Source organism: Arachis duranensis, chromosome 1, assembly GCF_000817695.3.
Source record: "Arachis duranensis cultivar V14167 chromosome 1, aradu.V14167.gnm2.J7QH, whole genome shotgun sequence".
In the NCBI taxonomy this organism is placed as follows: Eukaryota; Viridiplantae; Streptophyta; class Magnoliopsida; order Fabales; family Fabaceae; genus Arachis; species Arachis duranensis.
The window spans coordinates 95,739,081-95,761,708 of record NC_029772.3 but is presented as its reverse complement, the minus strand read 5'-3'; the positions used below and the strand labels follow the sequence as shown (position 1 = coordinate 95,761,708).

At 33.3% G+C, this 22,628-nt stretch overlaps 6 protein-coding genes and 1 non-coding gene across 8 annotated transcripts; 4 read left to right on the top strand and 3 right to left on the bottom strand.

The window, feature by feature from the left end:
- Positions 1–817: 817 nt before the first annotated feature.
- On the top strand, positions 818–3,713 carry LOC107464619 (CASP-like protein 1E2). The gene is made up of 2 exons (XM_016083548.3): positions 818–1,205; positions 3,211–3,713. Exons 1-2 carry the CDS (start codon positions 982–984, stop codon positions 3,539–3,541), a joined length of 555 nt encoding a protein of 184 aa, XP_015939034.1. The 5' UTR covers positions 818–981; the 3' UTR covers positions 3,542–3,713.
- An 831-nt stretch (positions 3,714–4,544) lies between these two features.
- TRNAS-AGA (transfer RNA serine (anticodon AGA)) lies at positions 4,545–4,626 on the bottom strand. Its single transcript has one exon. It is a non-coding gene; the product is annotated as a tRNA-Ser (tRNA).
- Positions 4,627–5,939: 1,313 nt separating this feature from the next.
- LOC107464613 (putative germin-like protein 2-1) lies at positions 5,940–7,183 on the top strand. Its single transcript, XM_016083534.2, has 2 exons — positions 5,940–6,100; positions 6,516–7,183. The coding sequence occupies exons 1-2, from the start codon at positions 5,980–5,982 to the stop codon at positions 7,067–7,069; spliced, it is 675 nt and encodes a 224-aa protein (XP_015939020.1). The 5' UTR covers positions 5,940–5,979; the 3' UTR covers positions 7,070–7,183.
- An 801-nt stretch (positions 7,184–7,984) lies between these two features.
- Positions 7,985–8,838, top strand: LOC107464603 (uncharacterized). Its single transcript, XM_016083524.3, has 2 exons — positions 7,985–8,072; positions 8,162–8,838. Exons 1-2 carry the CDS (start codon positions 7,989–7,991, stop codon positions 8,564–8,566), a joined length of 489 nt encoding a protein of 162 aa, XP_015939010.2. The 5' UTR covers positions 7,985–7,988; the 3' UTR covers positions 8,567–8,838.
- Positions 8,839–9,062: 224 nt separating this feature from the next.
- LOC107464596 (uncharacterized) lies at positions 9,063–12,323 on the bottom strand. 2 transcript variants are annotated; one of them, XM_016083516.3, is made up of 11 exons: positions 12,098–12,323; positions 11,776–11,883; positions 11,511–11,665; positions 11,320–11,413; positions 11,142–11,212; positions 10,949–11,055; positions 10,747–10,871; positions 10,320–10,408; positions 9,918–9,977; positions 9,469–9,573; positions 9,063–9,364 (listed from the first exon to the last, which is right to left on the bottom strand). In XM_016083516.3, the coding sequence occupies exons 1-11, from the start codon at positions 12,228–12,230 to the stop codon at positions 9,266–9,268; spliced, it is 1,146 nt and encodes a 381-aa protein (XP_015939002.1). In that variant the 5' UTR covers positions 12,231–12,323; the 3' UTR covers positions 9,063–9,265. The 2 variants fall into 2 exon arrangements, with proteins under 2 accessions (XP_015939002.1, XP_020981923.1); XM_021126264.2 differs by having other exon boundaries at positions 11,776–11,887; positions 12,098–12,240.
- Positions 12,324–13,123: 800 nt separating this feature from the next.
- On the bottom strand, positions 13,124–16,041 carry LOC107464581 (E3 ubiquitin-protein ligase MIEL1). The gene is made up of 12 exons (XM_016083504.3): positions 15,739–16,041; positions 15,557–15,644; positions 15,408–15,464; positions 15,277–15,309; positions 15,105–15,182; positions 14,866–14,909; positions 14,727–14,767; positions 14,186–14,268; positions 13,988–14,079; positions 13,825–13,894; positions 13,620–13,661; positions 13,124–13,522 (listed from the first exon to the last, which is right to left on the bottom strand). Exons 1-12 carry the CDS (start codon positions 15,789–15,791, stop codon positions 13,397–13,399), a joined length of 807 nt encoding a protein of 268 aa, XP_015938990.1. The 5' UTR covers positions 15,792–16,041; the 3' UTR covers positions 13,124–13,396.
- Positions 16,042–18,713: 2,672 nt separating this feature from the next.
- On the top strand, positions 18,714–20,138 carry LOC107464741 (uncharacterized). The gene is made up of 2 exons (XM_016083699.1): positions 18,714–19,038; positions 19,249–20,138. Exons 1-2 carry the CDS (start codon positions 18,714–18,716, stop codon positions 20,136–20,138), a joined length of 1,215 nt encoding a protein of 404 aa, XP_015939185.1.
- The last annotated feature ends 2,490 nt before the right edge of the window (positions 20,139–22,628 follow it).

The window sequence follows — 22,628 nt, the reverse complement described above, 5'->3', positions numbered from 1 at the left end:
TTAAAATTATTTTTAAAAATATATATTTAATATTTAATTTTTTTATCATATTTTTACATTTTTTAATGATTTATTTATCTTAGTAAATTTTCGAATATTATTTTGAACGTTTACTCGAAGTTAGAAAAAAAAAAAAAGGAATGTTGGCTGTAGTAGTTCACATTTAATTATAATAATATTCAACCCTACTATAAAGCAAGTAATTAATTAAAAAATTCTTTTAAGAGTAAAATGGGAGATATATTGGTGGCTACGTACTCCATCTCAACAAGCTAAGCAAGATCTAGAAGAAGCTGGCACCAGTTGATATTTCAAGAATAAAATCTCGATTTAATTTTAAAAATATTTTGATATTATCATTTTAAATAATTTAATTGATTTTATAACTTAAATTTGTTACAATTTTATATTTTAAGTGTTTAATTTATCTTTTTAATTTACATAGAATCTCAATTTTTTTTAGAACTCTTAAACACTGAGAATCCAACAGTGGCCCTATGTTAACTCTTATTTTTTTTTTCACAATAGTCCCTGGAAACGCACAGAATATCACAAGAAGCCCCACGTTGATAATGAAAGGCCCGGAGAGACACTACGTATGACACAACAGCATGTAGCTAATTAAATGAAAGTAGTTGTCATTATTAATTGACCCAAAAACAAAAATGAAAAATTGAAAATAAAAAAAAAAGTAGTTGAGCAGTAGAAACAGTACTACTTGCAATTAATTAGATGTTGCAATAATATTAATGTCCTTATTTGAATATTTTAATTAGGTATACTACACACTCACTCACTCATCATCCAAATCCAAATTCATAACCATTAATAATAATTTCAAAAAGTAGTTCTTATTTTGCCATTTTCCTTCATTATTCTGATCTGTCACTTAGCTTGGTTCTGTGTATAAATATACTACTCTCTGTACACTATTAAACCTCATATATACAGAGAATTATAATTAATAAAAGCTAAGAAGTAATGGAGGGACATCACCATGGAAAAACAGAGGTGGCAGCAAGATCAGGTAGTAATAATAAGAGTGGATTGGTTTTGAGGGTATTGGCATTGATACTGACTCTAGCAGCTTCAATTGTTGTTGTGACCAATAAACAAACCAAGGTTGTTCCTCTGAAGGTTTTTGATTCTCTACCACCGGTTAATCTTCCTGTTTCTGCAAAGTGGCATTACCTCTCTGCTGTTCTGTAAGACCCTCGATCTCTTCCTCTCTTCTCATATATTCATATGCATTATAAACATGTTTCTTTAGTCTTTTTCTTTTTACTTTATGCCTTTCATCAACTTTGGTTTTGTTGCCTAGCTAAATTGCCAATGTCTAACAAGTAATTTAAAAGAATCTAAATTATTATTATCATATCAAAATTTATGCTTTTGATTCATGTAGTTGACTTTATTTAGTGGGATAAGATTTTATTGCTGATGGTGTATATCAAACTTTATGCTTTGATGCACATTACCTTCATACAAAGAGTTTTTCATGGTATTCTCATGCAGACTTATTTGTAATACATTTTTTATATTTTGAAGAAGTATATGTAATTTTTATATATTAAATTAGTGTATTTTAAATAGAATTTTGTTAAGTATATAATGATTTTTGTGAACAATGTTAATAATAGGTTCTAAAATTAGTCTAATAAAGTAAAAATACACTATATCTCTAAATTATTTATCTAAATCTTAATATTAGGATAATCATTTGCACACCTAATGAATTAAATATTCTATATATCCATTATTTTCATTGTTTAGTATTTTCATTATTTACTTATACTTTTTTTATAGTATTCTTTGTGTACATTTAGATTGTATTTAGAAGAGAGAATGGAGATTGAGATGAGAGACTGAAATTAAACGAGAGAGACAGAGATAATTAAGAGATAATTAAATTTTTATATTGTGATTAATATAAAATATACTAAATTGAATTATGTCTCAATATTATATTAAGTTTTAGATAAATATAGAAATTGATACATAGATTTAAAATTTGAAAAATTAAATAAAAATATTTTTGATAAGAAATATTATGAAAATTTTAGTTTCTATTTTAAAAAAATCTAATTTCCTGTATGTTAATTTTCTAGAAATATTGAAAGGACTAAAATTTTGTGTCTCCAGACTAAAATTTTAATTGTATTCTCTAAATATTAAACACAATATTAAATTTTAATCTCTTAATCTCAATTTTAATTTTTAAAAACAGATGCTACCTTAATTTTGATTTTTTTTTTCTTTAGATATTTGATACTTTTATTATAATCTTAGGATTCCTCTCATAACTTTACTCTTTAATTTGTCCTAATATACATCCTCTTCAACGTTCACACCTGAAATTCAAATAATATCGATGTGTGGAAAAAAGAGAAAAAATGTAACTTTTATTTCTTTCGCTGATTAATATATCTCATAAACAATTTTATATCAATATCTCTATAAACTATAGATCTATATAGATGTCTAATTTCAACGTTGAAATAACTTGTGTATAGTTTCAAACTAGTCCTACTTATCTGTAGACATGCATTAATGGCTCTTCCAAGTTCATGGCACCGTCGCCGACATGTTTAATTTAGAAACAAAATTTTATATTAATAATTAATTTCAATATATACATAATATAACTGAATTATTATTAGATTTATTAAATTTATTATTTTTATTATTATTTAAAAACTAAAAATAACATTCATTCACCAATGAATTATAATTCAATTGGCATAATCTTTTTATACTCATCTAAAAGGTCACAGATTCAAATTTTCCTATTTTCAGTAAAAAAAAATAAGTAACATTCATTCAAATACAATATCCAAAGTTACTAAAACTGATTTAGTGATGATAATTGAGATTAGATAGTAATTAGACCTACATTTTAAAAGTTGAATTGATTTTTATAATCCAGATCAATTATACTATGTGTTTATTAAATATCAGTCATTATTTTAATCATTCGTGTAAAATACATATTATAATATAAAATATATATTAAAAGAAATTAAATAATATATTTATATATCCAATCCACAAATAAAAAATGATTGATTGAGTTATTTACACGATATTTTTAAGCAAAAAATTCATTAACATCAAAGTTTACTCACTTTTATTTTTAATATGAAATTAACTAAGTTTTTAATTGTTATGATTAATTAAGTGTCAAGTCTGATGGAATATTATTACAAATAGGTACTTTCTTGTGACAAACGCAACATCATGTGGATACGCAGCCGTGTCACTACTCCTAACCGCCGCAAATAGAGATGGCAAGAGCAAGCACTTGCGGATACTAATCTTTGTCCTTGACGCGTTGATGGTGGCTTTGCTGTTCTCCGGCATCGGCGCCGCTTCGGCTGTGGGCGTACTTGGGTACCATGGAAACTCTCACGTTCAATGGAAGAAAGTGTGCAATGTGTTCGGCAAATTTTGTCACCAAATGGTTGCTTCCATTGGTTTATCATTGCTTGGATCAGTAGCATTCCTCTTCTTGGTTATGCTTCCTTTAATTTCTTCAGCTTAGTTGGTTGATAAATGTCACTCTAGCGTGCCAACTTGGGAACCTTCATTGTAGTTCAAAAGTTGTTGCATACTATTTATTGTGTTAATCAATGTCACATGCTTCTGAGTTGTGACAATTTGACTGCTGCTTGCACTATAAATCAATATCTACATGGGATATTAATTAAAAAATATATCTATAAACATTACTGATAAATATATTTATTTGGTTTTGAGAATATAATAAAATAAAATACTAAAAACATAACATAAAACATAAAGATATTAGTGTAGCTTAAGTGTTTTTTATTGTTTTAGTTTTTTTTTGTTATTAATATTTTATGACCCCCCAATAGGTAAAGGGTAATTTTATCATCTCAACAGCCTCTCTTGAAGCAACCCTGCTCTCCCCAACATATCAGCCATGCACCCATAATGCTTGTGCTCTCTACCAACCCCATACACACTTTCCATGTCATTGAAAAGCTTTCTTGCTTCATCAACCAGACCTGCATGGCTGCACCCCACCAAAACACCCAGGAAGGTGATCCCATCAGGCTTAACTCCTGCAGCAATCATCCTAGAGAAATAATCCAGCAAAGTTGAACCTTTACCATGAACTGCAATCCCAATAAGCATGGCATTCCACGTGAACACATCTTTATCATTGCATGCGTTCTCAAGACAGCCACACTTTGCATCCGAATCCCATTCCTTGTAATGTAATCATGCACTATCCTACCCTGTTCCAACTCTCCCGTTTGAGCACAAGCTGAGAGAACATTTACCAGAGCTATATTATTGGCTTCATAACACAGCTTCGCGTTGCTATAACCGGCAATCATGGTGCCCCAAGACACAGAATCTCTTTCCGGCATTTCTTCGAACAGTTCCCGCGCGCGCGAAATCTCACCACTTGTAACCAACCCATGAACCATGGCATTATAAGAGACAACATCCCTGTGTTGTAAGAGAATGTGTTGGAGGGAAGAGGAATGAGAGGAGATGTGCTAATTTGAAAAAAACGTGAACGGCAGGATTCGAACCTGCGCGGGCAGAACCCACATGATTTCTAGTCATGCCCGATAACCACTCCGGCACGTCCACCCTCTTGATGTCCTTATCAAGCTACATTCCAATTTATCTTGTTGGTTCTTACCATACTTGATGGCGGCTTCACAAATAGACGAACCAAAATCAGGGAAGAATGGTTTCATACATCAAAAGTGAATACGAATAATGCTACACATCCCAATTTTTTTTCTGTACTAAATTAAACAATAAGATTTGGAGTAACTAATTTTTATTGATATTAAACCAATTTGATTAACAAAAATACTTAAATATATAGTATTATTCATTGACTAATAAGCAGTAAGAGCTTCATTAATATCTCTATTTTCTAATGACTGGTATTATAAAAAAAATCATCTTAGTTCTTACTTTCTTTAAATTAAAACATAAAAGTTAACACTAAATTTGTGCAATTTCTAAAAAAAATAATTATATTCTATCTTCCTAAATTATCAAAGGAATATTAGTAATAACAAATAGAGTTAAACTATAATATGGATAGTGAAAATGAACAGAAAAGTCTCATCCTCTTTGAATTAAGTTTCGAAGATTTTTAATTTCTGGTTTTAGTACGAAAAAGTTCTAAAATTATGAGATGAAAAATGAAATAGTTAAGGTTTTGCAACTTTTTAATTTTTTAGTAAACATTCATAGATGATGAAAATTTACACTTCATCATGTCAACTACTTTTTTTTAATTTAATAAAAAATGCACTCTATATCTCTATCACAAAGACCCAAAAAGAAACTTCATCAGATGTAATAAGTTGTCAAACAAAGAATTGAAACAAAGAGTATCAAATTATTAAACTGAACTTATATCTAATAAACGAGATTGAATGGGAATTCATTTCAACAAAATCGATCAAGACCGAAACAAGTACTGTTTCATGTTACCCAAAAAATAAATAAATAAAAATAGTGGTATTTATGACCCAAAAAATGCAGTGCTATGTCTATATGAGAAAAAAAAAAGAACAGTATGTCAAACATTGCAATATTAGTCTAATGATTAGGCACAAAATTCAACACTATTATGGATTTAATTTATAAGAGTTAAGAGACTATTTCAGGTTTAGACATATTCTAAGATGAAAAAAAATCATCGACTTGCCCATACGCAACTTCAAAAACATAACGCTGTGATTAGACGAGGTAATACATTACTAATTCATCATTTGAACAAGCATGCAAATAGTTGTTGAAGAATGAATGGTTCATACATTAATTAGAGAACTAATCCCTGAAAAGTTTAATTAATTAACTAAAGGGCAAAACCATGTCAATGGATCCTCCCTATAAATACAATACATCCCATGTAATCAATTGCAACACTCACATACAACAATTAAAAGAGAAGACTTAATTTTAATTACGGGAGACAATATGACAAGAATTGCATACTTCATTGTTGCGGTTTTGGCTTTGGCACCATCTTTTGCTTCTGCCTACGATCCCAGCCCTCTTCAAGACTTTTGTGTGGCAGTTAATGATTCCGAATCTGCTGGTACGTAATAAATGCATAATCGAAAGAGGAGTGCTAGGGACAGTAATTTTTGTAATTTGTAGTCATTAAATAGCCTTCAATGATGTTTTTAATAGTGTGAGATTCATCTAATGGTGTGCGATTACTTATTTTTCTTTTGCTGATTACATGCTAGCCAAAATTTAATAAAGTTGCTGGCTTCTAGACTTTTTCTAATTGAAAAACAAACATTTTTTTACAATTTAAAAATTCCTAATCAATCTCCAATTATCCAAATAATTGGTCTAAGCAGTCTCTACAAAGACTGCTTAGACTAATTACTTAGATTATTGGGACTGGTTAAGAATTTTCGAACGGTAAAGGATTACTTGGTCTTACTCCATATATTTTCTTACTTGAATTTTCTTTTTAAATTGTCTTGTGGTTTGAATTGCAGTTTTTGTGAATGGAAAATTTTGCAAAGATCCAAAACTTGTGGTAGCTGAAGATTTCTTCAAACATGTTGATGCGGGAAACACCAGCAACAAACTTGGTTCAAAAGTTACTCAAGTTAGCGTTAACGAACTATTCGGACTGAACACATTAGGCATATCGTTAGCTCGTATAGACTTTGCAGCAAAAGGTTTAAACCCTCCTCACATTCACCCAAGAGGCACAGAGATCCTTATTGTTATTGAAGGCACTCTCTACGTTGGATTTGTGACTTCAAATCAAAACAATGGACAGAACCGTCTTTTCACGAAAGTGCTAAACAAGGGTGATGTGTTTGTGTTTCCAAAGGGACTTGTTCACTTCCAATTGAATGTTGGTTATGAAAATGCTGTTGCTATTGCTGCTCTAAGCAGTCAAAATGCAGGGGTTATCACTATTGCTAATGCTGTTTTTGGATCAACTCCACCTATTTCTGATCAAGTTTTAACCAAAGCTTTTCAGGTTGACAAAAATACAGTCGATTATCTTCAAAAGCAATTCTGGTATGACAACAATTAGTTGGGAGAAGACAGATGCAGATATTCTATTTCTTACTTGTACCTCATGCAATTAGCCATCCATAATATTAAATAAAATGCATGAGGGTTAATTTATACGTACCACATTATTTATTGTATTAATAATATTGGTTTGATATAATAATATTGCGTGTTTTGGAAAAGAAAAACCAAACTTGCATTTTTTTATTTTTTATTTTTCGAGATATTGTGTCCCTTATTTTTGGATTCTAATCTATTGTGTCACTGTATGTATTAACAATGATGCTACGTGTACATTAAAATCAGCCACTAAAATCATTTATTAGTATAAAAGAGAAGTGGTAGAGGACTAGCAAATTTTATGATTTATAGTCATTAGTGTGAGATTTCATCCAATGGTGTAGAATTACTCACTTTTTTTTATGGTTAAGTGCTGATCAGATTTTAATAAAAATACTGATCTTCTAGACTTTGAAAATAAATTAAATAACATATGTATTTATACATAAATATATTAGTAATTGATTTTACTGACTAATTTTAACGTACATATAATAATTTTGATGTACTAAATATGAACAATTCTTAGACGAAGTTTGTACGAGAAGAAAATAAAAAAAAGTATATAATTAATTTTAAAGTAAAATAACCTATTTCTTTTAGGGGTTTAATTATCTATCAAAGAGAATTTTTGTCCAAAATAAAAAAATCTTCATTCCGTTATTATACTTTTATTCCTTATAAGATGTACGATAAATATATCTAGGAGACTAGGACCCCTAAATTAATGAAAAAAAAATGAATTTGAATTTCATATAACCTTGGCATTTTCCAATGGGGGTAGCGTGCCATGATTGTGCAAGAATGTGTGGAATGACAAGAACCCTAAAGTACAAAAGCCCGAAATGAAAGGTGATAGCGAGTGTGGTGGTTCTTCAATGCCGGCGGAGCGTAGCAGAAGGCTGAAGATGAATCGCCTCTTCACTCAGCTTCAGGCCACCATCCCACGCCCCCTTTCCAAGGTTCATCGCCCATTATTGCTATATATACTCTATTCATCACATTCATACAAGTTTGGTTCTAACTGGTGTCTATCTGAAATTAACAATAGGCTACAAAGGAAGTCGTTATAACGGAAACGATTAGGTACATAAAGGAGCTTGAGAGGAAGAAGAACAACTTGGAGCAGATCAAGGAACTACTAATTCAAAACCATGCCAGTGGTACCACCTTCATGCTTCCATGCATGGCCGATGCTGATAATTGCTCTGTCACTGTCACTGTCTCCGCCAACGTCGCGTTTTTCGGCATTCAGACCGTGGCTCGCCGAGGTTTGATTACCATGATTTTGGAGGTGTTCAGCAACCACAAGGCTGAGATTTTGGCTGCAAATGTGGCGGTTAATGAAGGGATTTTGACATTTGCAGTCACTGCTCTATTGCAAATTGTTGCTGATGGGGAAGGAGAAGGAGAAGGGGCTGTTGAGATGATTAAGAGAGAGATCATGACTTTGTAGATTCAAAGCTCCCTGCTTTTTCACTTCTTCTTTCTTACATACACTCTACACTTACATTTACATTACATGGTGCTTTCATTTAGTACCATGCGGCTCTTTACACACAGTAAACGATAACAATTTTGGCCATGTATTCATGAATATGATAGTAATACTCACATGCAAATTAATGACATATTGATGGGGCTTGTTTTATTTAAAGATTCTAATACACTTGTTTTATTTATACACAAATACATGTTGGACTATTTTTTTATGAACACATTACATTTTTTATTCAACAGTATGAGTGGAGGTCATAATGAGGTGGAGTGCTTGTTATGGTTATGTCCGGTGCCTTTACTTTTCTCTTAAATCCAAACTATAATTTGGAGGTTTATAAACTAAACTAAATATTCTATGATACTCCTTCCGGATCGTTTAGCTTGAATCGCAAGAAAGTGTTTGAGTGCACGTTATAGGCACACCACTATCTTTTTGTTGCAGCATAATCCACTAAAACAACATTTCATATTTTGGAAACTAAATGCCACTAATAGACACCATTAAGCAGAAATATTAGAAAGAAAAAGGTATGATTGGAAGAAAAAAAAGAATGATTTCCAATGTAAGTAATCAACGTTTCCTACTTTGAACTCAGGACCTAACAGAAGACCCAGAAAAATCATCATGGTATGAAGCTCATCCTTGAACAAGCATTTATCCCTTAAGGTCTTCCAAATTTAGACTTGCCTCAAGTCCCATGTTCAGTTGAGTAATCATGGCAAGGATATCGGATTTTAAAGACGATGCTAGTGTCTGCGAGTAGATCAGATAAAAAAGAGAGAATATAGCACATTAGTCTTAGAGGGCAAAAACTCAGAAATATGAAAAGCAAATTTCTTAGCACTGAGATGGTTTACCTTTTGATCCTCTCCTTTCCTGTACTTAATAACTTCCTTGGGCCACTCGGAGATAAGCTTCTGAAGTTCATCCTTAATGCCTTTCTTTTTTGCATCATCCAAATTCTAGCAACACAGGTGTCAAAAAAAGGAGGAGTATATAAGACTATCCAAGGCAAATACGGCTTTCACTCAGTTTGGTAGCGGCTGTTATAACAAATTTAACATTACCAAAGCAGACACAACATATATAAGCAAGAATATCATTTAAAAAATGATCAATCCAAAAATGCAAGCTTCCTTTAAAAGAATATGCTACCTTTGCTAAAACTTAACATTTGCTCTTGTCTAAACTGTTTCTTATTTTAAATGTTTAGGCTGATGAAGTGTTTCATTTCATATTGCTGCCTTTCTTTGTTTTGCTTTCCCTAGTTAACAAAAAAATGGGTATGAAACAACACAGTTTGTACCTCATTTAGTTCGTGAATGATGCAAGCTGCATCGCTGGGATTACGCTCTAACAAAAAACCCTGAAAATTCATGAGACAAGGTTAGCTTAATTTCTGAAGGGATCTCAGCTATGGTCCAATCCAGCTACTTGAAACAAGCATCAGCATTTTTGTTTAGTTAAATGCAACTCATGTGAGACAGATGTCTAACTAGATAAGCCTTGTCATGAAGAAGTGATGCATGCAGCTATTCTCATTTTATAGAACACAGACTACACATGCCAGGAAAGCAAGGAAATTGTTTGCAATAAAATATCTTCTAATCAAAACTTGGATATCATGGTGATACTAGCATATACACTTGTTAACTGCATTATAACAATAAGTTATCAAATTAGACAACGGTGTCCATGGGTTTGCCACCTTAACACAAGAAATCCCAGCTGTCAAAGTAGGTATCTTCTTTGTCTCAAGTCTCAACTTATTCATTTCCCACAATGGCTCTGTCTCGCCTACAAATAGAAAATGAAAATACATAAATGAACGATTTAGCAACGTTAGATATGATATAAGCAAGTTCAAATAAAATACATAGCACGACCTTGAAATCATTAGGTATAACTATATGTGCAATTTCTTTTGGTGAAAACTATACATGCAGTTAAGTCAACTATGCGGAAACAGGCTCAAATTATAACAAATATAGTTGAGACCAGGAATTTCTTTCTTATTTATAATTCAAAAAGTCACAATAAATGATTATTTCCTTTTTATGTTAAACATTAGACCAAAATTATTTCTTTCTTTAGTAATGGTTCCTTGGGTCAATTAAAGTACTATTTATTTGCACCTCTTTTGGCAGCAAACTTCATCCATTTGTCAAATGAGGTTTGCCGTAGTTTTACGCCACCAGCCTTGACAAACCATTTTCCGTACTTATTAATCAAATCCCACTTATCAGTATTGTAACAAATGCTGCAAGTGATCAACCAAGGTACAGGTCAGAGACATACATAGAAAAGAATGGAAGCAGCATAAGAAGCCGCCTTAACCTGAAAACAATATCTGCTGTGCCTGGTTGCAATGGTAAATCATTCTTCTTCAGAAGTTTCATTACTTCCACCAGCAATTTAGTATCATTGTGATTCTTAGCATGCGTCTGTAGTAAATAAATGACACTAAATTACCAAAGTAGAAATTAGAAACAGGATAAAAAAGTTTAGAACATTGATATGCTAACATTACCAGTAAATGATTAGCAGCAGCAACAGTTGGGCTCAGTCCATAGACATTATGCTTCCATAAAGTCCTCTTTGCTGCATATACATTTCGAATAACCTCAATATTTTCATGTCATAAGCTCCAATTGAAAAGAAGATGGAGTATAACATACAAAATTTAGGCACATATCACGCATCCGTACCAAATTCAAGGGCTCCTGCTTTAATACATGCTTTAGTAACTTCTTGACAGAGATTGCTATTAAAGTCATCATGAATTCGAAGATTTGATAGCCTCTGCTTGCCAAACAGATTGAAAATCAATACTATAACAATATTGAATAATCGAATTTGCAACAGAAAGGGGTTAAAGTGGACAAGAGTAAACACTAACAAATACGTGGAGGTTCTCCAAAATGTCGAATAGGAGTCTTATATCTTGTTGGTGTTTACAATTTTCAATCATTGACCATAACCAAGCATTAGGTGGCATTGATCGTTTAACTTTTACAGACTCAAGCATCTTATCATAGAGCTCCTTTACAGCCACTGCATTCAAAAACCCAAACCAAAGACAAAAAAAGAGTTGTAACTTGAAATGAAATCCAAAAAGAAACCATATAATAAAATTCTAAGACTGGGATAAAACAATGAAGAACCTGTGGGAGTCTCTTCAATAGTTTCCACTCCAGAACTATAAAAAGCCTTTGGCATCATGAAATACATTGGTTCCATTGACACATGCCAATAATCACGTTGTGTGATCCCTGTCTAATTCAACAAGCTCATATCACTAAATCATTGGCAAAACCCCATTACGAAAAAAAAAAACCATTAAAGTTCTAAACTTTGTGTGTTTTAATACAGGGAGGGGGGAAAAAAGAAAAGCTTTTTATACACTTGAATTAAACCCCTTATGCAAATCATTTTTTTTTCCTGAAATTATGGATTAAAGAAGCGGTTTTTCATATAAACATTTACCTGAGAGAAAAGGGGTGTGTTGTGATGGGTTGGTGGAGTGATGAGAGGGAAGGAAATGGTTGTTGGAGTTGAGGAACATCGGAGATTGGCGGAGAAGCCGAAAGGCACGGCGAGCACTGGAGGCAACTTGCATGGTTCTTGAATCTGAAGGGGGGAGCCAACTCGGTGAGTTTAGGAAAGAACAAAGCTTTGAACCACATTTCAGCTTCAGGGTTTACGGGACACACACGGAGGAACACTATGGTGAACCATAGTACACGTTTCTTATCGTGGACTTACATCTCCCTCAAAGTGATAATGCTATTTTTATTTTTATTTTTTTTTCAAATTTTTCTTTATCTTCGAACTTATTTGAGTAAGTTTTTTGAAAAAAAATCAATTTTTTTAAAAAGATTTTACAAACAAATAAAAGTAATTTTATGTTTGGATATTTTATGCAAAAAAATATTTTTATTTATCGATTACGTTTAGATGTAATAATATTAAAGTACTTTTTTATTTATTTATTATGTGAAAAATATCTTTTTTTTAAGAAAAAAAATTTTTCAAAAGAAATAAATTATAGTTTCTCAAAAATATTTTTTATTTTTCTAGTACTTTTACTTTTTACTACTAAAAATTTATCAAACACGCTAAAAAAAATCTTTTTTATCAACTTAATGGCATCCAATCAAACACTTCATTATGTTATTTTTTTAATAAAATTTCTGTTAAATATAATTTAAAAATAACATATAATAAAGGCCTCATATTTTAGGAGGTTTCTCCAATCTCCATTCCATTATGCAGTCAGAATTAATTTTGCACACGAAATTATGCTTATTGAGACATTTGAACTTCTAACTTTATCTTTTGAACTTCTACCATATATGGATATAGAATTCCTAACAACATCAACCAAGTTATTTAGATCAATAAAGCAAGTTAACGAAATCATCACAATTGACCCTTGTTTAGAAATTCCCATGATAACTTAAAAATGAAAATGGATGATTATGAGAGGAAAGAATCACTTAGTTGTGTAGATTTAAATGAAATTCAGTGGCAATGATCCAATAATATCAATACAATAATACATCATAATCATGAGCTGTTCATGACGGGAAAGCAAGCCTAGTATTACAGTATACAAATGTTTATATCTGCCCAATGATGCAGACACCAAACCCCATCTCCTTCCATATGTTGGACTGGAGTAGGAAGAATAACCTAACATAACTATCTAGAACACAACAGTACAACAATAATAACCACCTAAAATGCCAAACTTCCCTGCTTTCTTGGACCACAAGATTCTGGTCATTGAGGAAGAACCGGAGGAGCGATTGCACGCGTATTATACGATTGGCAGTGACCACATTTTTGCCCCAGAATGTGGAAGAACACTTCTGTTGTGTCATTGCAGTCATTGCATAATATCCAAACCTGCAATGAATGCTTGCTTCTTACTTAGTTATCCAAACATGAAATTAAGGGCATCTGGGGACCTCAAAATAAAATATGTCAGAGAATGGAAGTTTACCTTCCTATGCCGATAATCTTCGGGCATGACAGTTGCTTCAATCTAATATAAGATGAGAATAAACAGATCAACAAGAAATCATACTTGAAGCAGAACATTCTGCAGGCAATAACATTCTTGCATCTTGATTGAAAAATTGTGTTTATATAAAGAAATATAAATCAAGTAAAATAACACATCTATGTGCTTTATTTTAATCAAGCACCTCTTCATCAATTCTCTTCCATGTCCTGGTCATGTCCATCACTGACTTGGAGCATATGGGACAGCAGTACCTGAGCCATATATAAAGTACCAAATGAAGTTACTTGGAGAAGGAGAGGTCATAGTTATAGGCCAAACAATTGTTAAACCATTAACATGCTCACGTGTCGCGATTTAGCATCTCTTCAAAGCATTCATGGTGCATGGTGTGACCACATTTCATGACACTGATGTCTTTCATTGAATCAAAAAGGAACTATATAAACATAACAAAGTAAACATCAGATTATTCTCAAGCTTTCAACATAAAAAGAAATTTCACGTTTGATTAAAAAAAGCAAGACAAGGAATAAACCATGCACCTCGTAACAAATGGGGCAGTGGTGCCTCATGGAGTTCTCCACACACAAATGATTGTCACGCAGTGTAACTGAATAGCATGACCCTGCAATATTATAAAATGTTGATCACCATATATAGCCTTACTAAAGTGTTTAGAGTAACTTATTTTTCAAAGAAAGAAAGAAAAAATAGTTGCGTTAAGTAACTAAATATCCATCATAGAAGAATGCAGGTCCATTCTAACAGAGGTGCTCTGTTTATACCCAGCCCTCATGAATGGAAGAGAACAAAAAAAGACAAGTGATTCACCATATGAAAAATGAACTCTAGCTTTGTTTTACAACAAACTAATAAAAAATAAAGAACAAAGCCATTGATCAAGGACTAAATTTGAAAACTATTCTATGATACTGATAAACCAAAATCTGAATGGAGTAAACCCTTCTAATTATTCACAGAAGAACAAAGTATGGAAAAGCATAGGAAAAACAAACAACGGGGAAAAGAAAAAAAAGAAAGCAATAAAAAAGCCACAATGTTGGTTGAATGATGAATGCATACCACACTTCTCGCAGTGGAAAAAATTCTCTTGACCACCAACCCTGTTTCCAAATTAGATCATCAAAGATTAGCTAGTATGTCATAAATTGAGGTGACATAAGAGATAGATCTACTCAAACACAGCGAAGTGAAACCGCACCTACAGATTCCGCAATCATCACAATGAAACTGTTGTTTCCCTATCTGCAAATTGATTAAAAAAACATTCAGCATCATTGAGGAAGCAAGAATATTAACGATCCCAAGCTGGAATTATGCATCAAATTCAGTCTAGTCCATCTCCAAGAAATAAGGAGCTAAGTAGAAATTGTAGACAGATCATAGTTAAGAAACTAAAACTGATCCAAATACTCCAGAAAAAAATCAGTGAACAATTACATCATCATCGAAGAATTTGCAGATGTCACAGAAATACTCTCCCATTCTAACTCCACAGTTTGTGCAAACTTGAGCAACCTTCAAAAGAAGCCAAAACAAACAGATACAAATGAAGACTAGAAACAAAACCAGAAGTCTTCTATAAATTGAATCTCAATTGAAAAATACTTACCGGCTGCTCAGTGTCACAAACTGCACAAACAACCTGAAACCACAAAAAAGAGTGCATGAGTCTTATCATCTGCTATTGATCTCTTGAACAAAGCATATTACTCAAAACCCTTGAAAAGGAATGCATCCTACTTGTTTAACATCTTGGCGAACGAGTTCGTGGCGATCATAGGGGTTCCTCAACAAGCTCTAAAGAACATGAATGGGAAAATAACACAGAACTGGATCAGTAAAATTGCAAAAAGATAAGAGCTTTGAGCTAAAAAAGATAAGAAAAATACCGCAGCCTCGTTATGGCAATGGCGGCAGGGGTAGATCTCATTGCAGCAAGGTGCACGAATCTTGCATCTCCTCCTATAATGCTTGCACCTATATATATATCAATGATAAAAACAAGTTTAATCCGAAGGCAGTTAGATTAGTTGAAATAAGAAGAAGCACGCAAGGTGTTTGATGAAATTACCCATAGCCCATCTTCCCAAAATCAAGACGTTCATTGTTGGCAGAGCCTTCCATTTTTGGATTTGAATCTGAGAGAAGAGGAAGGAGGAGGGAAGGGAGAGTTTCCTGATTTGGGAAGATTATGTTTGCGTTAATTTTGCCCCTTTGATCTCAAAAGGGAAAGCCACCCCATTATTAATCATATCACCATGTTTAAGGGACTTATCACAATAATAAAAAGGGTGCAATATCAATTAAATATAATATAATATTTAGTTTCGATCGTGATTTATATGATTGAAATAATATAATATTGTGGAGGGATGGACATGGAAGAATGAATATAAAATAATATTATAATGTATTATGGAAATGAAGATATATGATGAAATACACAAGTACACGGATTTATACCCACTTGAGATGAGAGAGAGAGAGAGAAGATAAGGTGTGGCGTGTGGGGAGTGGAGATGCCAATAGCAGCAAAGGATGTGACTTTAGCGTGAGACAAAGGAAAATGGCAAATGGCCGCATGCAACACCCAATAGGGTTTCTCATTTTCTTGTTTTAACGCTGACCAAAGCAACCTAACCTAACATACTCACAACTGCTTGGAACTCATTAGTGGATAAATATATGATCACACTTTTTTAAGTATGCCTTTGCATTCAATTTCTTTTTCCCACAAAGTGATGAGTTTTATATTCAAGGTTCATTTAGCCCTAAAATTTATGTTACTGGTTCAGTTTCGTTCTTTATTACCTTATGTACTGTTGAACTTTAATGCATTGTGCATTGTTTGCTTGATGTATCTTATCCGAAGTCTATTGTACAAGGATAAGATCCTGATTCAGCATTGAACATACATGGCTATTTCTTTGGATTTAACTGACATGATGACTATGCATGGTCAATGTAAAAACTCTTTAAACGGATAACGAATAGAATGGGAATGGATCTCAATTTTTTTAATTGAAAGAGTAAAATGTAATTTAGTGGTCCTGTTAAAAAAATAAACATATCTTAATCTTTTTTTTATCTGTTGTCTCTCTTCATCAAATTTAACGAAAGAGATCTACGTGGCATTTAGGGTGTGTTTGTTTGAGGGGAAAATGGGAGGAAGGAAATAGGAAGGAAAGAAATTGGAAGGAAAATAACTATTTTTTTTTGTTTGGTTGAATGAAAAAGTCAAAGGGAAAAAATGAATAGTGTAAAAAAATAGGTGGGACCCATTAAAAAATTTTTTCTTCCAATAATGGATGGAAAATGGAAGGAAAATGTGTTTTGTATCAATATTCCAATATTACCCTCTACTTTTTAATATATTTTAAAATATCTAAGGATAAAATTGTCTTTTCATAACATTATATACTATTTCCTTCCTCCTCATTTTCCTTTCATCCAAACATATCTAAGGAAAATAAAATTCCACTCAATTTCTTTCCTTTCTCTTCTTTCCTTTCTATTTCTTTCCTTTCTATTTCTTTCCTTCCAACCAAACAAAGCCTTAATGTTGTTAATATGGATGCTGAGTCTCTGTTAACTGACATGCTGACAAATAAGTATTCATTATGGATCAATTTGTCTCTCTATAAGTAATGGTAAGTCAATTTGTCCTCTTATGAGTAATGATCAGAGGTTAATTTATTATTTTTTATCCACTAAAAATAATGTCGTTTCACATGTTACACTGGACCGAAACTTATGTTATTATGGGACTTTCAAATCAAACAACTGAGATCTCATGACTCACCAAATTTATCGAATATGTTAACAACTATTACAACAAATTCAACGATTAGAGATTGTGTAAGACAATAGTCGATGCAAGTTCAAGAATTATATATGGATTATTTAAATTTGTGCCCACTCCAGAACTTCCAAAACTTAGGCCACCTAAAAACATTGATATTGCACAATTTATATTTTGTTAACATGGATATTAGCTATAGGACTTAAGGATATATATTTTGTTGTTTCAGCTGTTTATTTTGCTTGTTTAAATTTTTTAATGATAAAGTGCTTTTGATTTAAGGATAAATATTCTAATTTTTGTGTGTCAGGACCAAGAGAGGTGCGAAACTTTTCATGGGCAATGGGGCTATGGCCCAAAAATATTTTATATAAAAATAAGTATTTCTTATTTAAACATAATAAGGCTCTTTTTTTTCGATATGATTTTCGTTTGTGAGTAACACAGCGTTATGGAGATTGTGAGTGATTAACAAGGCTGTGACGGCGTAAAGCTGGAGTTAAGTGGGGGATGAAATCGGACCGTACGATTTCAAGTTGGGAGAAAAGGAGGCAAGTCGGACGGTCCGATTTGTTGGTGGGTGGCTTTGCATTACATGTAATCGGATGGACCGATTTGTTGCTAGTTGAATCTAATGGGACACAAATCGGTGGCAGGGATTTGTGGGTGAAAAAAAAATTTTAATCCTGTGGCACCTAAATCGGACCCACCGATTTGTTGCCGGGTAAATCATATGTAATGAAATCGGTGGCAGCGATTTTTAATGCATGGAAAATTGTGAATGTTGAGCATCCGGTCGGACCGTCTGATTTAGTGAGTCATGGGTACATAAACAAAGATTGTACCCAGAACCCCCATTTCTTCTTCTTCTTCAGTCCGTGAGTCTCTGCATTTAGGTGATGTTCTTCCTATTCTCTCATCCTTCTTTATTTCTGTAGATTAGATTTTATTGAGACTGAGAGTGCTTAAAGTAGTATAGTATTATGGATGATAGAGTTGTATTAAAAATTTATTGTTATGGACAAATTTTATTACAAACATATGAGGGAGTTCAATTTGTATGTGAAAATCTATTAGATGTTATTCCATTCACGTTGTCATTGGATGAATTAAAAGGTGTGATTTGTGAGAAGATACATTCGGAAAGATCTAGAAGAATATCGTGTATTTTGTACAGGTATCCTTTACCTGTGTTTAGTGGATTCGTTCATTTTCAGACCAAATATGTGACAGATGAAGCGAGTATGCAGGAAATGTTTTCAATGTATATTGAGAATTGGCACCGAATATCGTGCATCGAGTTGTATATTGAGTTCGAGCAATCTGAAGCGGATCGAAATATTGAGCTGGAAGATTATGATAGTGATAGCGAGGAGGATTTTGAAAGTAACTATGAGATCGTTGGTCCAGGTGAAGACGAAGATGGAGCTGACAACACCATGAACGCAGATGTGGCAGAGGTTGCTAATGCACTAGCAAATTCGCTTCCGTTTCAGGAGCCTTCTTTCACGCGGTCGTTGGACTTGAAAGCGATGAATGCACCGGAGTTTCCACAATATATGAATGAAGGTATGTCGTTTGTGACCATACCATTTGATTACTTTATTAATTAATAGTTCTTTATTGTGAATTATATTTACTAGTTCTGATGTAGGTAGAATAGCGTATGTAGATAGAATAGCGAATGTAAAGACTATTATAGGAAGATTTTAATTGTTAAGATATATATATTTAATGATTATTTATGAAAATATATATCTTGCGGTGTGATTGTGGCAGAGCTTCCTGTTATGGCTGACGGTGAATTTATAGTGGGGATGGAATTCAGTTCAAAGGAGGAAGTAATCAAGGCAATGAAAGACTATACCATATGTAGAGGTGTAGACTATCGGGTTTATGAGTCGGAACCGACGACATTCTATGCTAAATGTACACAATATAGCAAAGGTTGTGATTGGCTGATCAGGGTTACCAAAATGCATAAGAAATACTGTTGGGAGATAAGGAGGTATAATAGTAGTCACACTTGTACCAGGTCGACAATTTCTCAAGACCATTCAAAACTGGATTCCAAGACTGTTGCAGAAGCAATTAAGCCGTTGGTAGAGGTTGACCCATCTTTGAAGGTGAAATCAGTCATTGCAGAATTCCAGTCGAAGTTTAACTACACCATCAGCTATCGAAAAGCTTGGTTAGCAAAGCAGAAGGCGGTTGAGTCAATTTTTGGAGGTTGGGAGGCATTGTATGAAGCTTTGCCCATATGGTTTGAGGCCATGTGTCACAAGGAGCCGTCAGCAGTGGTTCACTTTGAAACAATGCCTGCGTACCAGGGGAATGACTTGGTTCCTGATATCCGTGTACTACATAGAGTCTTCTGGAGTTATTACCCTTGTATTAGGGCCTTCAGACATTGCAAGCCAATAGTGCAGGTGGACGAGACTCATTTGTATGGTAAATACAAGGGTTGTTTGTTGGTTGCAATCTCACAAGATGGTAATAACAACATCGTGCCTATTGCATTTGCCATAGTGGAGGGGGAGACTTCTGATGCATGGTACTTTTTTCTAAGTAACCTTCGTCAACATGTGGTGACACGTGATGGTGTCAGACTTATCTCTAATCGACACGATTCTATCAGGTTAGCTATTGATCGGAGTAATGAGGCTTAGTCTCCTCCTAGAGCTTTCCATATGTTCTGTATCTGGCATATTGAGTCGAACTTCTTGAGGAAGTTCAAGGCACCATACTTGCAGAAGCTCATCGTCAATATCGGTAAGTTTAAATACAAGGTCTACTCCACTGTTTACTAAGTCAATATGGCTCGATAGAATGTGATTCAATGGTGATTTTTTTATCGTAGGATATTCGAGGACGATACAGGAGTACCAGATGCGCTATGAACGATTAAAAGAACAGGGTGAGACCTACACCAACTGGCTTGACTGCATCCCACGTGAGCAGTATGCTTTGGCATTCGATGGTGGATACAGATGGGGACATATGACCACCAATCTTGTGGAGTGCATCAACTCCGTCCTGAAGGGTGCACGCAATATCCCGGTCACTGCGCTTGTTAAGGCTACATTTCATAGACTAAATGAGTTGTTCACTAGGAAAAGAGCCGAGGCTGAGGCTCGAATTAATGCTGGGCATGTATTTTCTGATATGGTGACCTCGAAACTGCATGCAAACCAGCGAGCATCGGGAAACATACAGGTGAGCTATTTTGATAGAGAACATGAGGTCTTTGAAGTACGTGAGATGCCTAGTGGGGTTGAGTATGCAGTTGACCTACGCCAACAATGGTGCGACTGTGCTGAATTCCAGGTTGACCGAATTCCGTGTCGACATGTTCTAGCTTGCTGTGCAAATCAGCGATTGGATTGGCAAGTATACGTTCATGACGTATACAAGATGGACCAAGTTCAAAGAGTATACAGGGCTAGGTTTAGACCACTGAAAAATCCTACAACGTGGCCTGCTTATCATGGACCTCGATTCGTTGGCAATCCATTCCTCAGACGAGTAGCCAAAGGTCGGCCTAAGATGACCCGCTTCTTGAATGAGATGGACACTCGCATGTTGTGTGGTCATAGGAGATGCAAGCAATGCGGTGCCGAGGGACACAGCCGGAGTAGATGTCGTCAACGAGGTGGTCCAAGTGCGAGGGCACCCGGAGAGTAGAAGTGACTATTGTTACATTTCATCTTAATTTACGATGCTGTATGACATTGGCAGTTTGATATATCGTAAAGAATTTATTGCTATATGTATTCATTTCAAACCTACATAGTCATCGCATCATGAATGACAATATTGATCCATACATCCTAATTAAAATAGCAAAGTAACAATATCCATCCATACATCCTAATTAAAATAGTAAAGTAACAATATCGATCCATACAATCATTTGTCGGCAGACCTAGAATCATTGCCACATCTTCCAACGTCACCGCACATTCACCAACCGGAAAATAAAAGGTGTGTGTTTCAAGCCGCCATCTTTCAATCAGAGCATTAATCATTACTGACTGACACTAAATTACCCCAATTTGAAAAACATAATAAAAACCCGTCTCCCGTAAATAACCCTCAACAATTTCATTGTACCGATCGAGCGACTTCAAGTAATCATATATCAACATCCGTAAACCCTACAATATCACATTTCCTTTATAAATATCAGTGTAACATAACTATCTTAACAATAATATAATTTCCCTTATATGTCCATTAGTATAACTAACTACCTGCATACATACATTGTAAACATACATACTAATAAATGTGCCTAATTATTTGTCTAAATTATACTAAATTATGTTAAACTCAATCATTAATAACTATAAATAATAATAATAATAATAATAATAATAATAATAATAATTAACATAATGTACCGACAATGATAATAGTAATAACAGTAATATTGTCGTTAATAATAATAATATTAACAATAATAATTAATTACAATTCTCCACGGTACGGTAATAACAGTAATAATAATAGTAATAATAATAATAATAATAATAATAATAATAATAATAATAATAATAATGGACGGTAATGATAATATACATTAATTAAGTTAATTAATAATAATAATAATTTTTAAATTTATCTATAGATCTCATTCATTAACATATTATTCAATAATAATCATGATAAACTCAAATCAAATAAAAAACCCAACATTTATTAACTATTCGTACAAGCTTTACAAGGATAAACACTAACTAATTAATTCTACTTCATTCTTTATGTCTAACACCTAACAGTAACCATATCATACATGTATATTTGATGAATCTCTACTTAGTGCTATAATAATATATATTGCTATAATTCTATTAAAAACAATAAAATAATTTTTATCACCACTATTATTTATTTACTAAATCAAAATATTATAAAATAGAAACTTACATAATTAGGATGTCCAAGATAATTAACAATATAAAACTCTGGTTGATTTACATCTTTGATCTTTCTTCTTTTTGGCATTGTTTCCATTTTTTTGTGTGTTTTTGGTGGTCCAACAATGGTGGTGGGGTTGGGAACAGAGAGGAAAAGAGACGAGAATGATCGGGAACAAAGAGAGAGAGAGAGAGAGAGAGAAAGAGAGAGAAGAGAGTGAAAGGGAAAGGGGAAGTGAA